The sequence below is a fragment of the Tetrahymena thermophila genome, assembly GCF_000189635.1.
Source record: "Tetrahymena thermophila SB210 genomic scaffold scf_8254691, whole genome shotgun sequence".
NCBI classification, from domain to species: domain Eukaryota; phylum Ciliophora; class Oligohymenophorea; order Hymenostomatida; family Tetrahymenidae; genus Tetrahymena; species Tetrahymena thermophila.
Window position 1 is genome coordinate 281,935 of NW_002476457.1, and position 14,999 is coordinate 296,933.

Genomic DNA, 14,999 nt, shown 5'->3' on the forward strand with positions numbered 1-14,999 from the left:
AATAATTTTTATCTTTAAGAAAGTAATTTATTAGCCTATTATCTAAAATCAAAAGTCTTTAAAATTGACATTAAATAACTTCAAAAATATTGAAATAATTTTAATCATTTTGTCTAAAATTTTAATAATCTTTTTTTTATTTAATCTTCAAAATTTATAAAAAATTAAATATTATTATTCTACACATGATTATAGATGTTTTTAATAGAAAGATCATCCAAAACTATTGTTTTATTAATTTTTTGATTTATTATATGAGTTAAAAATTATACTTACTTTTTATTACTTTACTAATCATACTAAAATTAAAAATTAATAAATAAAATTATATTTTTAATATTATTTAATATAAATTTAATTACCGTCATTTCTCATTAACCCTCCCCATTTATAAACTCATAGAGTAAATAAATATCCTGAAATTAAAAAGAAAAAGAAAATTTAAATAAAAGTGCTAATTCTAAGAGTTATAATTAATGATGACTTACAATATCTAATTTTATAATTTTAATAAATTTACTAGAAAAATATTTAGGCTAAAATTTAATTAAAATTTTTCAAAAACATGAAAAAACAAACAAATAAAAATGAATGTAAATTTCAACACATTTTTTTATTTAGCTCAAAACATACATATATTCTTCATAAAAAATAACATTTTAGCTGTCTAATTATAATTTATTTATTAAAAAATATTAATAGTCTCATAAAAACTGTCATTGTTTATATTATAAAAAGTATTTTTTGATATTATTTTTTTAGTCTTTATTAACCTCTTATTTTTAAATAACTATACCTTTTAATTCATTTAGCATCTTTCTGATTTATTAATCTGATATTAAAGAGAAAAATTTTTAAATTGTTAAAGTTTTTGATTTAATCAATATTTCTAAAATATATTTTATCTTTTGTTTAGACTTTAATTTAAATTTATGAAAATCTATTCCTAGATTACGAAAGTTTAAATTTAATTTTTTCAAATAATCAACTAAAACCATCTCATTTTCCTCTTTATCCATTCTATCAGTAAAATAGCTTTCTAAGCTTTTATTTTTCCAGTTTTATGTGCTACTTTGGTTTTCTTGATCTGGAATATTTTAAACTTAATTTATGTCATATAAGTTATTTACATTGATTTTTCTTAATTAAATTTGATTATTTTGATTTTTAATTCCTTTTTTAATCGTTTATCCTTCCTCGAAAATATTATTTCCATAAAATAATTAGCTTTAAATTAATTCTTGATTGTCTAATTATTTATTTTCTTCATCTTAATTTTGACTTTCACTAAATGAGTAACTATCTGAACAAATTATCCCTTGATTAATCTGATCAGTGCTAATATTTTTGATTCCATATAAGAGATTTTATATCATATCTGTTTGATCAATGGCAATATTTTTATAATCAATTATTTTACCATATTTTTAAAAATATTTCTATTCGCATTTTTAACGCTGGGTTTCTGTAAAATTATTATTAATTATTTCAATCTCTAAGTCAATAATATAAATTAATTCTTTAAGAGTACATCTTAAGTAAGGTTAATCATTCAGTAAACTTTTAATTTAATCAAAAAATATTTAAGAATACTGATTTTTTCTTTATTCATCCATTTTTGAAATTGCTTGAAGTATGAATTCTTCGTGATTTTACATTTTACATTTTTTTTTTTCTCCACAATTACAAAGAATTTCGATTTGAAATGAGTAAAAAATTATAATCAACAATATTCCTAAGCTATAATAATCTATATATCTAGTTTTAAGATTATCCTTAGCATCATATCCTATAGTATAACCTATTGTTTCTTCAGCCAAAAAGCCTGATTCACTAAAATCAATTATCTTAATTTTATCCTATGAGTTAATTAAAATATTTGATAATTTGATATCCCCGTGCACAATATTATGCTCATGCAAATAGTCAATAGCTTAAAGAATTTATTTAGAAATTTAAAGTTTTCTCAATTTCAAATCTTTATGATTTTAATCTTTGTATTTTTTATTATCATTTATTTCATTTATGAAAGAAAGTAGAGTTTTGCCTTCATAATATTCTAAAAATATCTAAAAATATTTCTTATTTTTCGAATGACCTTTATATTCAATTATGAGGTTGTTTTTAGGTAGATTGGAAAGAATACTAATTTCTCTCATTTGTTATTATGAATAATCGTTTTATTCTTCTTATGGTTATTTCAATACTATACTTCCTTCATTACCTTTAAGTTCTACTATTTTAACAACAAACTAGGAAATACTATTTATTGTTTCTTTCTCATCATATGAAAATGCTGAATATTCCTATTGCAATTTCAACTCAATCATTAATTCTACAAATTTAATGTACATTTGTAAATTTTATTTGACAACTTCGTACTTTTTTCTGTTAAGAAAACCATAGTATTCGATTATATTTTTGAATTATTATTTGGTATCTTCTAGATCTTTTATATCTGTTAATTTAGTCTATTTGATAAATTAATCATGTACTTTAAAGAAATCATTTCTTAAACTTTCCAAAATCTCATCTGTGGATTATAAAGAAAAATTTCTGATTCCATTTTTGTTAATAAAATTATTAACATTGATTTCTTATTTGAATGAGAGAATTAAGTTTTTAAATAAATGAGATTGATATTAAGTTTCAAAAGTAGTTTTATTTTTTATAATTTCATTTTCTATAGTTTTATTTTCTATAATTTAATTTTCTATAATTTTATTTTCTATTTTATTTTCAATAATTTTATTTTTTATAATTTAATTAATCATATAATCCATGATATTATTTTCGTTTATTAATAAAGAACTAAGAGTTTAATAAAATTATCTTTATCTGTAAAGGCTTTAATACAAATAGCTACCTATTAATTATATTAATTCTTAAATTTATTCTCTAAGTAATTTTGTTTAATCTTCTTACTTTTAACTTTCACTTTAATAAAGTAATTATAAAGTTAATAAATTTATCCTACAGATAGTAAGACAAAAAATCAATGGTGGAAGATTTTCGTTACACTCTTTCTAGGTAGATTTTCTTTTACTGTTCTTTATCTCGAACTCTTAATCTCTCATTTTTTCTATATTCTTTATTAAATCTTTCCAATAAGTAAGATTTTTATCTTTTTCTTAAGGTTTTTTAAGATAGAGTCTTTTTCCTCTTACAATTTGCTAAGCATACCCTATATCTATGTTAGTAGGTTGATAGGGTATTTTCTCATTTATATCATAAAACCTAACTAAATCTGGTAAAATTGCCAGAATCAAAGCACTTTATGCTGAATCAATGTACAGCTGGAGTTATTTTTTGTTGATATATTTTTCTGAAACTTAATACTTCTCCTAAGTCCATTCTTTAAATAACTAAACTAAGCTTTTCTAACAAAATTCATGTTTATATTGGTTTTCAAATTCATAGGAAATGTAGTCATCATTCGATTCAGAAAGTGTTAACTTCTCTTAAAAATCTATCATTAATCTAAGAAGAAACTGGTATCCTAGTTTAAATTTGATATTATCAAAACTTTTGATTTTTTCTATCAACTTGACTAGCTTTTGCTCCTTGTTCAATACTAGATAGTTATATTTAAGCAAGTTTAACAAACAAGTAAGAAGAAAATAAAAATATATTTCATCTTCATCTTCTTATTTTAGGGTGCTAATATACTCTGAATAAAACACAAAATAGAATACATCAAATTTATCAAAAAATTTGAATTCAGAAATTTCATATTTTTTGATTAAATTAATTTTTGACTCTTGTGCTAAGTAGCTGTCTAAAAATTATAAGTAAAGCAATACTCTGTTTTTTCTATATTTGTCTATCAAAATCATGTTTCCCCAGATTTCGTAGCATTCAATCAAGTCATTTAAAAAATCCTCTTCTTCTTTTAATTCTTGTTAATCCAATTTAATTCTATCCATTTTAAACTTTTAGAAATAATCACTGTATTGGTGTTTTTCTAATTATTAAAAGTAGGGAATAAAAGGCTGCGATTCATAACTTTCTTCATAATCTATTTAAATTTCTTCTTTAATGGTTTTCTATATATCTTCAATTTTTTCTTTAACTTTGTCAATAGTTAGATTTTCCATAAAATATTATATACAATCTTTTAATTTAGAATCAGTTGGTCCGCAAGATTCATTATTTTTTTTGTAATTCTCTTAGTCAACAAAATAAGTTGTGATAAAGTAATAGAAAGAAAATAAGTTCCATTCCTTTGTGTTTTTCTAATCAGTATGTGATACTAATTATTGCTATATGAATTCTGAATGATATTTGATACAATCACGACTATCACTAGATATTAAGCTTGAAATATCAATTTGCTGAGGTTGTAAATCTTATTTTTAACTGATTTCATTTAATGTACTTAAAATAATTATTTTTTTCATTTTTTAAAGGTTTTGTTTGAATACAGGATCAAAAAAAATATTTGTATCCATTATTGTGATTTAAGCTTTTTGTTATTATTTTTTAATCTCTTCAGTGACTTTTTAAATACCGCTCGCTACTAATCCAACTACATTAATTATTTTCTAGGAATTTTATTATGGTATTTATTAAATAATATTCTTAAAAAGGTTTTTACCAAAAAAATTTAAGCCCTTCTTATTATCCATTTTTTATTTTTTATTAATTGTATTTTTTAATTAATTATTATGATTTATTGTAGAACACTTCCTAAAATTTCACATCCAAATTATAATTAAATTATTTGGGCTAGCGAGAGCTATAAAATCTAACTAAGAAATAAATAATATTTTTTCTTTTAAATAATGTTTTTCTTTAGGATTAAAATATCACTAAGTCTATGAAAATAAAAAAATTAAATTATAAAAACATAATTTTTTATTCTCAAGCTCATTAAAATAAAAAAATGAAGCTAACTAAATTAGTATCAAAGGCAGCTTAATTTCAGACATTTATAATAGATTGTTATTTGTATTTTAATGACTTGTTGAACTAATATCTATGGTTTGATTTGAAAAAAAAGCAATTATTATTATCAAATAAAAAATACATTATTTCTTTTATAATCTTTTATTGATAGATGAGAAAAAGACGCATTTTTTTTAATGAATAAGATCCAAAAAATTTATTATATTTGATGTTATTTTTTTATTTATTGAGTTTCGCAAGTTTATTTCAAAGTAACAAAAATAATTTATATTTAATCCTTTAAATACTTTACTTTATTTTAGTTACTTAAATCCTAGATAGGCAATTCATTGAGAGTTTTATTAAAAAATCTCACATCCCCTCTTATTTTTTTAGCGTGCTGCGGAGAGCTAGTATAAAAAAGTTAAGGTAATTATTAGTTCAAGGAATAGAAATATTCAACATAATTAGTTAATTAATGGATGATATATAATAATATTTATGTTTATAACAAACATATTATTTAAAGATATTTAAAATAATAATAAATTCAAGATAGCTTCTAATATTAAAGAGGTTTAATCTATGTTTAAAGTATAATAACTACTACAAACCTACTATGATTTATAAATCTGTATTTTTTAAAGGTTTTTTTAGTTAAAATATATAGTTTACTTGATATTAAAAATGCTCTAAGACTTAAGTTTGTTTGAAAGGTAATAAACCAAGAAATTCAATTAAGCTATAATAGTTTACACGTTTTCAAATTTGTAAATATAATTAATTGTATGGTAGACTTAATTGATTTCTATCTCAAGCTCAATTCAATTTATCATCTGTTTGTTTTTTTTCCATAAAATAATTAGATATCTAATAAAAGGAAAATAGGATATTAATTAGTCTTTCTTCTTTTATTATATAATATTTGAATAAATTTATGAATCCAATATTAGAGCAAATAATATTTTTAGATTAAAAATAAGATTCATCATATCATTTAAATAAAATAAACATATTAACAAATGCTTGTTAAAATGAAACAGAAAAAGAATTAAAAAAGGTTGATAAAATAAATATTCTGATATTCCTTCATAGAATCACTAAATTCTGCTGATAATTTTATCAAATGCTTATTAAAAAACTTTTTTGATAACAAATAATTGATAAATAAGTTATTATATTTCATATTTTTGAAAGAATAGGCGTATTGCAAATTTATTAAGAAAGATCTTATTTTTTAAAGAAAATAGTTAATTCTTGTTGGTAAGAAATAACTAATTGCTCTTTAACTGATAGGATTGTTTTTCTTTGAATACTTGTAAATAGAGAAAATCCAAATTATTATATTTTAGATAAAAGTTTAAACAAATTTTAATTATTTTATACTTGATTAATTAGAATGAGTAATGAAGAGCGTAATACTAAATTCACTAAATTGAGTATTTAAATTTAATATGGTTTTCATATTTTAGCACAAATCAAAATTAATATAGTGCTTTTATTAGTAACTTATAATTAATCTATTTTCAATTTATTTAAACTTAATCAAATAACTTATAATAAATTTAAAGTAGTCTTTCAAATTTATTAAGTAATTTAATTAAAATATAATTAATTGGCTTATTATCTATACATATTTCGTTTTCTGTCATGCTAAAGTGAAAACACAGGATTTTACTCAAACTCAAAAAGTTAATTTATAATTAACATGATTAAAAATATATTAGATTTCCTTTAATTTTTATTTTACTAAAATCAATAACGATTTCATATTTTTTAATTAGACATTAATTCTATTAATTTTGTTATCGGCCATACTAAGGTGAAAACACCGGATCCCATTCGAACTCCGAAGTTAAGCGCCTTAAGGCTGGGTTAGTACTAAGGTGGGGGACCGCTTGGGAAGTCCCAGTGTCGATAACCTTTTTTATTTTTTTACAAAAATAATTATAAAAAATAATGTAGATTTTCTTTAATTTCTTAATTTTTAAGATAGAATATTGAATTTAGTATTATTTTAAATAGACATTAATTTTATTAATTTTGTTATCGGCCATACTAAGGTGAAAACACCGGATCCCATTCGAACTCCGAAGTTAAGCGCCTTAAGGCTGGGTTAGTACTAAGGTGGGGGACCGCTTGGGAAGTCCCAGTGTCGATAACCTTTTTTATTTTTATAACAAAAATAATTATAAAAAATAAAGTAGATTTTCTTTAAATTCTTCATTTTTTATTTAGTTGAATTTAGTATTCTTTATTTTAAATAGACAATAATTTGTATTAATTTTGTTATCGGCCATACTAAGGTGAAAACACCGGATCCCATTCGAACTCCGAAGTTAAGCGCCTTAAGGCTGGGTTAGTACTAAGGTGGGGGACCGCTTGGGAAGTCCCAGTGTCGATAACCTTTTTTTATTTTTATGATAAAAAAATATTTATAAAATATAATAGTCGATTTTCTTTTAATTCTTAATTTTTTATTTTGTTGAATTTAGTATTATTTATTTTAAATAAACAATAATTTGTATTAATTTTGTTATCGGCCATACTAAGGTGAAAACACCGGATCCCATTCGAACTCCGAAGTTAAGCGCCTTAAGGCTGGGTTAGTACTAAGGTGGGGGACCGCTTGGGAAGTCCCAGTGTCGATAACCTTTTTTTATTTTTATGATAAAAAAATATTTATAAAATATAATAGTAGATTTTCTTTAAATTCTTAATTTTTTAAAATAGTTAAATTTATTTTTATTTATTTTAAATAGACAATAATTTGTATTAATTTTGTTATCGGCCATACTAAGGTGAAAACACCGGATCCCATTCGAACTCCGAAGTTAAGCGCCTTAAGGCTGGGTTAGTACTAAGGTGGGGGACCGCTTGGGAAGTCCCAGTGTCGATAACCTTTTTTATTTTTAAAATAAAGATAATTTAGTATTTAATACTAAAATGTGAATTTTTATTTGTTTTTTAAGTATATATTAATTTGATTTGTATATTACAAAAATTGAAAATTATACTTAAGAAAGAATATTAGCTATAATTAAAATAATTTGGATAAGTTAATGAGGTATAAAATAATTTAAAGTTGAGATAAATTTGAATTATAATTAATTAAATAGCAATTAATTGCTAATATCTATCTATCAATTAGCTTATAATTATTAAATTATTTTTTATTTTATAAAAAAATAAAAAGTTGAAAAAGTTGAAACAGAAAAAAATCTAATTTTAAATTAGTCTAACTTAGTCATAGTAAAATTTATAAATTATTTTTAAGATATATATAATAAAAGAAAATAGATAATAACATTATTGATACAAATGGATATATTGCAATAAAATTAGCAAAGTGCCAAAATATCACTACTTCTAGTCTACGTCTTGAAAATAATAGATTTTTCAAACTAATAATTGATAATATACATCAAATTTCTGTCGAAAGATTAATAATTTTAAGCTAGTTGGCTAAATTTAAATTATGTATAAATAATTATAACAGTAGGAAGAAATACTAAAAAAAAAATTGCTAGTGTTTATTAGTTATATCTGGATGTTTTTTTTGTTAATATAAATTTGGGTTCAGGAAAATAATATTAAAATTAATTTTTCAATAAACTTAAGTTATAAAAAAAATATTTATTTGATAAAATATACAAAAAAAAATAAGTTATTACCCATAATGATTACAAAGATTGTGTTATTGCAGGTAAAATTATATAAGTTTGAATAAAACAGTTTGAGATCATTCAATCATGAAATGTTAACAATTTCTCAAGAAAAAATTGCTCTAATAAAAGCCAAAATTATTAATATTTTATGACTTAAAAAATTAAAAAAATTACTTTTTAATAAAATAAAATAAATTATACAATAATTCCTCATTAATTTACCTCACCCAATTTGTACGAGCTACAATATATTGTTAAAAAAATTATTTAAAACTTTAACCAAAATTATTGCATTAATTAATAAAGTTAAAATTTGTTTATTTATGTTTCAGAAAACTTATTTCAAATATTTATATAAATAGATTAATTTTATTAAAAAATGTCTTAAAATTAAAAAAAATTAATGATGAAAAACTACATTTAATAATATCAACTCTTGATTGTGTATTCATTTTAAATTATAAAAATACATATTAAATAAATTTTATAGATTAATCTATTTATTCTAAAAACAATCATACATATATATTCAATATTTGAGATGGCTTAATAAAATTTCTAATACTAAAATGATGATAAAAAAAATAAATAAATAAATAAACAAAAGTGATCACTCTTAACTTCTACTTTTAAAAATATATTCTTAAATTTAGTATGATAATTTTTTCTCTTTATTAAAAATAGCACAACTAATAGATTGAATTGAAGTTATTTTAATGTTAAATGCGATTTTTTATAAAGCACTTAATTTTTATGATTAATATTGATATCAAAGAAGCATAAAAAAACTTATCAAACTCTCCTTTTTATTAATTGATCTGAACAAAAATGGATTTTTCTAAAATAGACATTTTCTCATCCTCTTTCTAATTCAATTTTGGAAGATAAACAAATAGAAAAGGCACTTTATTTGGAGCTGTTTTGTCAACTATTTTAATAATTACTATGGCTATATTCTCAGCCTATCTTTTTTTCTAGTTTTTTAGTGGCCAAATTAATCCTAATTATGCATAACAAAATTTTATTTCTGAGGAAATGATTGATGTTGAATTATCTGAAGATTTAGTAGGATTTAAATATGAATATGGAGTAAATCTAAGCCTTGATGATCTTTAAGAACAGAAAAATAAAACATATTTAGTTTTTGTCCCTTACTTATACTACTAAAATGGAGATTTTTTCAAAATGATATAGATAAATGTTACCAAATGTTTAAGTCCTAAACTTTAAGGGTTTAATTGCTTTGATTTTTCAACTGTGAAAAACTATACTCTAAGCTTAAGTACATCAGATAATATATCTACAAATATAAACATGCTTATTTACAAATGTTAAGATGTAGATGAATTCAAAACATTCATACCAAATAATTGCGCAGATGATTCAGATTTTAACTCTATTATTAATAATCCTTATGCTGATTTTCGTTTGAAACTCAAAACATCTCAATATAATACTACATCATAAAAAATTTAAGTAAACTACAGAAATTCATATTCATTTATTTAGGATAGCCATTTTAAATTGTATACTTATAAAACTTAAAAATAGATAACTAAGCTTAAACATGGTGCAATAATTCAAAGCGAAAGCATTTTTTCTTCTCCTATACAATATAATGTTGAAAATGTTAATTTTGATAGATAATCTTTTGTATAATCAGTTAATTAAACAGCTTATATGTTGATTACTATTGAGATGGATGAGATCGTTTAACAAATATAAATTTAGTACTCAACATTTACTTAAATTCTTGCTCAGTGCAACAGTACATTAGCTTTTTTAATGTGTTTAGGATTTTTAGGAAGGAAATTTGCTTTGAAATTAATGAGAGAAGAAATTTTTCTTCTTTTGTTGTAAAATGTTTTTCATGGGACTTATGAGAAAATATTAAAAAAAAATAAATTAATTGATGAGTCGAATTGCAAATCTTTTTAAAATATAATTTAATAAAATTAAATAAAGTCTGAATAAAAAGAAGAGGATTTATTGAAAGAGAGCAATTATTCCATTTTTATTCCTTCATTTGACACTAAATCTATAAAATCAGTTGATAATTAATATACTACCCTTTAAACACAAGGGTTGAACATAGAAAATAATAAATGGATATAAGATGAAGTTATTGAAAAAGATTCATTGATGAGTTAGAATGAAATATTAAATTCAAATAATTTTGCCAAAGGTTTAAACTCTGATGAGCAAAACAGGTTCTTCGGATATAAAGAGTAATCATATTCACCCTAAAACAGAGACAATTTTGTTGAATCATGTAGTCAAAATATTTAAAATTCAATCAATTAAAGATCTTAAATAGCTAGCTAAGAATCTTTATTTCAAAGAAGAAGTGGAAATACAAAATTAAAAAAAAACCATTGTATTTATCCTCTTTCCAAATTGATTAAATAGCCTTATAGACATAAAGCTGAACACTTGAAATATTTACAAGAAAATTATCTAAAGAAAACAAAAACTATGAAAGATCACTCTATTTTGAAAAATATCCAAAAAAACATTTTTAAAACTAGGTAGATTGTTTTATTATTTTTTAAGAATCTTTAATTAAGTAATCAATCAATAAATTGAAATCATTTTTTTTGAATAGAATTTACAGGCTAGCCTAATATTAGTAATCTCAAGGTTTAAACAAATTAGATAAGAGTATCATAGAAGAACATATTAATTAAAGCTTAGATGTATTGTAGCTCTATAAAGATTTAATACTTTTGAAGAAGGCAATTATGATTCTTCTGACTAAGGAACAATTAGCAGCACTTTAATTGATAGGTTTATCGACATATTTTTTGAAGCAACAAGTAAATAACTAAAAATAGAATTAATATCAAGACAAAAGTAAACAATATATTTTTTATTTGTTTAATATTAATTATATCTTAAAAAGAAATGAGTCATTTCGAAGAACAATTTGCTATTTTAAATTAGAGTAATTTGCAAGAAAAATACCTAAATTCTTTCTTAGAAAGAATTCTTTACAACTCAGAGATAACTGAAATAGATTAAAGAATAATAGACTCTCTACTATGAAATTTAAATTTTATTATTTTAATGCATTTCGATATAAATTAACATCTTCATATTTTTCAATCACTTTATTTTCTGAAAATTTAACATAAAGTGACAAAACTTTCAAAAGAATTCTTGCAAAAATCATCAATTCTTAAAGTTTTCTTGGCACATTCTTTCTTTCCTCTCTATTTGTTATATTTATTTTGATTATTAAATTCTTTTATAATAAATTTTGATATTTAAAAAAGGCTTTTTTACATTACAATTAGCAAAAGATTATATATGAGTAACATAAATGGTATTTTATCAAAACTTACATTTATTTCTTAAAAAAGTTTCTATCTTTAAATTAAACTATTTCAATTTAAAATTTGAGTGTTATAAATTTATTTTGTTAAGTAAGAAAATTATTATTTTATTTGAATTAAGTTATATTGAAAATTAATTTATTTGTTCCTATTTATTTAAATATAGTTATAACTTATTCAATTCATATTTTGAGAATTTTTATAAATGTATATAATATCAATATACTTATGTATGTCACTCTTATAGATTGCTATGTTTATGCCAAAAAATTAGAATACTTAATCAAATTTTAATTTTGTCAATTTAGAAAAATACAGAAATTTAAGATGTAATCAATATTCGTCAATCATCAATTTAGTCAGAAACTGATGAGAGTGAAAATAATAAAAGATATTTCAAAAAAAAGGGTAAGTAACTTGTATGCTTAATTAATTAACTAAATACAACAAAAAGAATGTGACACTGTAATATTGAATAGCTGGTACTAATATGTTCACAAAGATTAAAAATTTAAATTATTAGACTATTGAATATTTTAATAAAATGAAGTATAATAAAAATAAATAGCTGTAATACGATATCTACGTCCATAAACCACTATCAGATTACTTTTTCATGAATTAAACAAACAATTTTTGTGTATAAACAAGCAATATCCAATTTCGCTTTATATATAAATCAAAATAAATAAAAAGAATAAAATCAATAAATTAAGAGTCATGAATAAGGTAGCTTTAATTGCATCATTTTTAGCTGGGCTTTCTATTCTTTCTATCAGCTTTGTTTACCTCAATCAAAAGGATTTAAAAGCTGAGGTAATCATTACTAACCCTCCATTTAATACCACATTCCCTTAAACTTTCGAGCTTAAAGACTAATAATTTGTTTTGAATGGATAGCCTCTTTATGTAGCTGCTGGTGAAATCCATTATTCTAGAGTACCTTCCCAATATTGGCGTACAAGAATTCAAACTATAAAAGCTCTTGGTAAATTAAAACTCTAATTACTAAATCTTTTAATATTTCTTTCGCTATTTTTCATTTTCTTTTCTTCATTACTTATAAATATACATTTATAAATAGGTTTAAATACTTTAAGTGTTTACATAATGTGGAATCATCACGAAGTTGCTCCCGGTGTTTTCGATTTCTCAAGCCCTGACAGAAACTTAAGAAACTTCTTACAAATTGCTTTGGAAGAATAAATGTATGTTTTAATAAGACCTGGTCCCTATGTATGCGCTGAATGGGATTTCGGTGGCTAACCTTTCTGGCTTTTAAAAGAAAATGTTGAATTGAGATCAACTGATCCTAAGTATATTTAGGCTATTACTCCTTATATCAATAGAGTTGCTTAGGAAATCTAAGATTACCAAATTACAAGAAATGGTACTGTTCTTATGGTTTAAATTGAAAACGAATTTGGCTCTTATGGAAGTAATAACACTTATCCTCTCAAATTGAAACAAATTTGGGATGATACTAAAAAGATTTAGGTTCCTTACTACACTGCTGATGGTGGCAGTTTGATTAAAACTGGTCATGTTCCCGGTGCTGCTTTTGGATTAAACCCTGGCACAAATGAAAAAGATTATTTATATGCTCATTCCCTAGAATTCAATATGCCTGTTATGAGTTCTGAAACTTATCCTGGGTATTTTTTATTTTATTACTTTTTAACAAATATTTATGCTTACTTAATGCAAGAATTTTCAACAAAAAATTAAATCATAACTCTTAAATTTTATATAAAAAAAGATGGTTAACTCACTGGGCTGAGAACTGGGCTGGACGTGACATTTCTAGCACTGTCAGTGAATTTGAAAATTTAGTCAAGAACAAACACTCTTTCTCTATGTACATGGTATTTGGTGGCTCTAACTTTGGTTTAACTGCTGGTTCTAACAATGATAATTCTGATACTGCCTTCTAGCCTGATATTACTAGCTATGACTACGACGCTCCTATTAATGAGTAAGGTGCTCCCACAGATAAGTTCTATGCTTTGAGAGAGATGTTTAAGTCTCATTTCAACTGGACTATCCCTAATGTTCCCCAAATACAAAACTTAACTACCGTTGACTAGTTTACCCCATAAAGATTAGGTTCTCTTAGACTCCTTTACAACTCTTTACCTAAAGTTACTTTCTAATAAGCTTAAAGTTTCGAAGTTTTAAATCAAAACTAAGGTATTGTTGTTTATACTTTCTAAGTTCCCATCAGCAACTCTCCTTAAAATACTAATTACACTCTTTCTTTTGATAAGATTAGAGACTTTGCTAAAGTTTATGTCTAAGTTAATAACTCTACCACTTATAACGGCACAATTAACAGAATGAATTAATAGAATTCCTTCAGTTTTAGTTATTCAGGTAATGCCACTAACGCCACTGTAACCATTTTCGTTGAGGCTTTCGGTCACGTAAACTATGGCCACACCAGTTTCGATAACAAGGGTATCATTGGAAATATTTACTTCCAAAACAAGAATATCTCTAACATTTCCCACACTTTAATTCCTCTTCAAAATATTCCTAATATTATTCCTTCTCCTAGTGCTGTTGATTCTCAAAACAGTGAAACCTTCTTTAAAGGTACTTTCAAGATCAACGGTTAAATTGGAGACACCTATTTGAATATGTCAAATTACACTAAAGGGTATGTCTGGGTTAATGGATTCAATTTGGGTAGATACTGGAATATCGGTCCTCAATAAAAGCTATTTTGTCCTGCTACCATCCTTAAATAGAACAACGAAATTGTTATTCTTGATTTAATATAAAACACTGCAGCACCCATCAAGGGAGAATTAACACTTCATTGAATAATTATTTGAATTAAAGACTAAAAATATTTTTTTGTATATTTTTAGTACTTAAAATATAAAAATAAATAAATAAATTGTTATATATAAAAAAATATGTTATTTTTTCTAATAGATTAGTCAAAAAAAATCAATTTTCATCAAATAAATAATTTTTAAAAATATTTTTTTTGGATACTTTTTGAATATTAATTTGTGATTTTTAATTAGATCGTTTAATTTGTTTAGAAATATCTACAATCTTACTTAATAAAATGTAATGATTATATTATTCATTTAAGTAA

At 22.7% G+C, this 14,999-nt stretch overlaps 4 protein-coding genes across 4 annotated transcripts; 2 read left to right on the forward strand and 2 right to left on the reverse strand. All coding sequences in view use genetic code 6, as the record gives it.

Moving 5' to 3' along the window:
• Nucleotides 1-716: 716 nt before the first annotated feature.
• Nucleotides 717-4,628, reverse strand: TTHERM_00321580 (kinase domain protein; the record flags this gene model as incomplete). The annotated part of the gene is made up of 3 exons (XM_001012958.2): nt 717-832; nt 956-2,728; nt 3,020-4,628. The coding sequence occupies 3 exons, from the start codon at nt 4,626-4,628 to the stop codon at nt 717-719; spliced, it is 3,498 nt and encodes a 1,165-aa protein (XP_001012958.2).
• Nucleotides 4,629-6,654: 2,026 nt separating this feature from the next.
• On the reverse strand, nt 6,655-8,138 carry TTHERM_000321589 (MFS transporter; the record flags this gene model as incomplete). The annotated part of the gene is made up of 6 exons (XM_012796852.1): nt 6,655-6,809; nt 6,915-7,050; nt 7,157-7,540; nt 7,652-7,788; nt 7,905-7,921; nt 8,131-8,138. 6 exons carry the CDS (start codon nt 8,136-8,138, stop codon nt 6,655-6,657), a joined length of 837 nt encoding a protein of 278 aa, XP_012652306.1.
• Nucleotides 8,139-9,383: 1,245 nt separating this feature from the next.
• Nucleotides 9,384-11,600, forward strand: TTHERM_00321590 (AMP-binding enzyme family protein; the record flags this gene model as incomplete). Its single annotated transcript, XM_001012959.1, has 3 exons — nt 9,384-11,083; nt 11,161-11,408; nt 11,458-11,600. The coding sequence occupies 3 exons, from the start codon at nt 9,384-9,386 to the stop codon at nt 11,598-11,600; spliced, it is 2,091 nt and encodes a 696-aa protein (XP_001012959.1).
• A 1,010-nt stretch (nt 11,601-12,610) lies between these two features.
• On the forward strand, nt 12,611-14,715 carry TTHERM_00321600 (glycosyl hydrolase family 35 protein; the record flags this gene model as incomplete). Its single annotated transcript, XM_001012960.1, has 3 exons — nt 12,611-12,878; nt 12,975-13,545; nt 13,650-14,715. 3 exons carry the CDS (start codon nt 12,611-12,613, stop codon nt 14,713-14,715), a joined length of 1,905 nt encoding a protein of 634 aa, XP_001012960.1.
• Nucleotides 14,716-14,999: the final 284 nt, after the last annotated feature.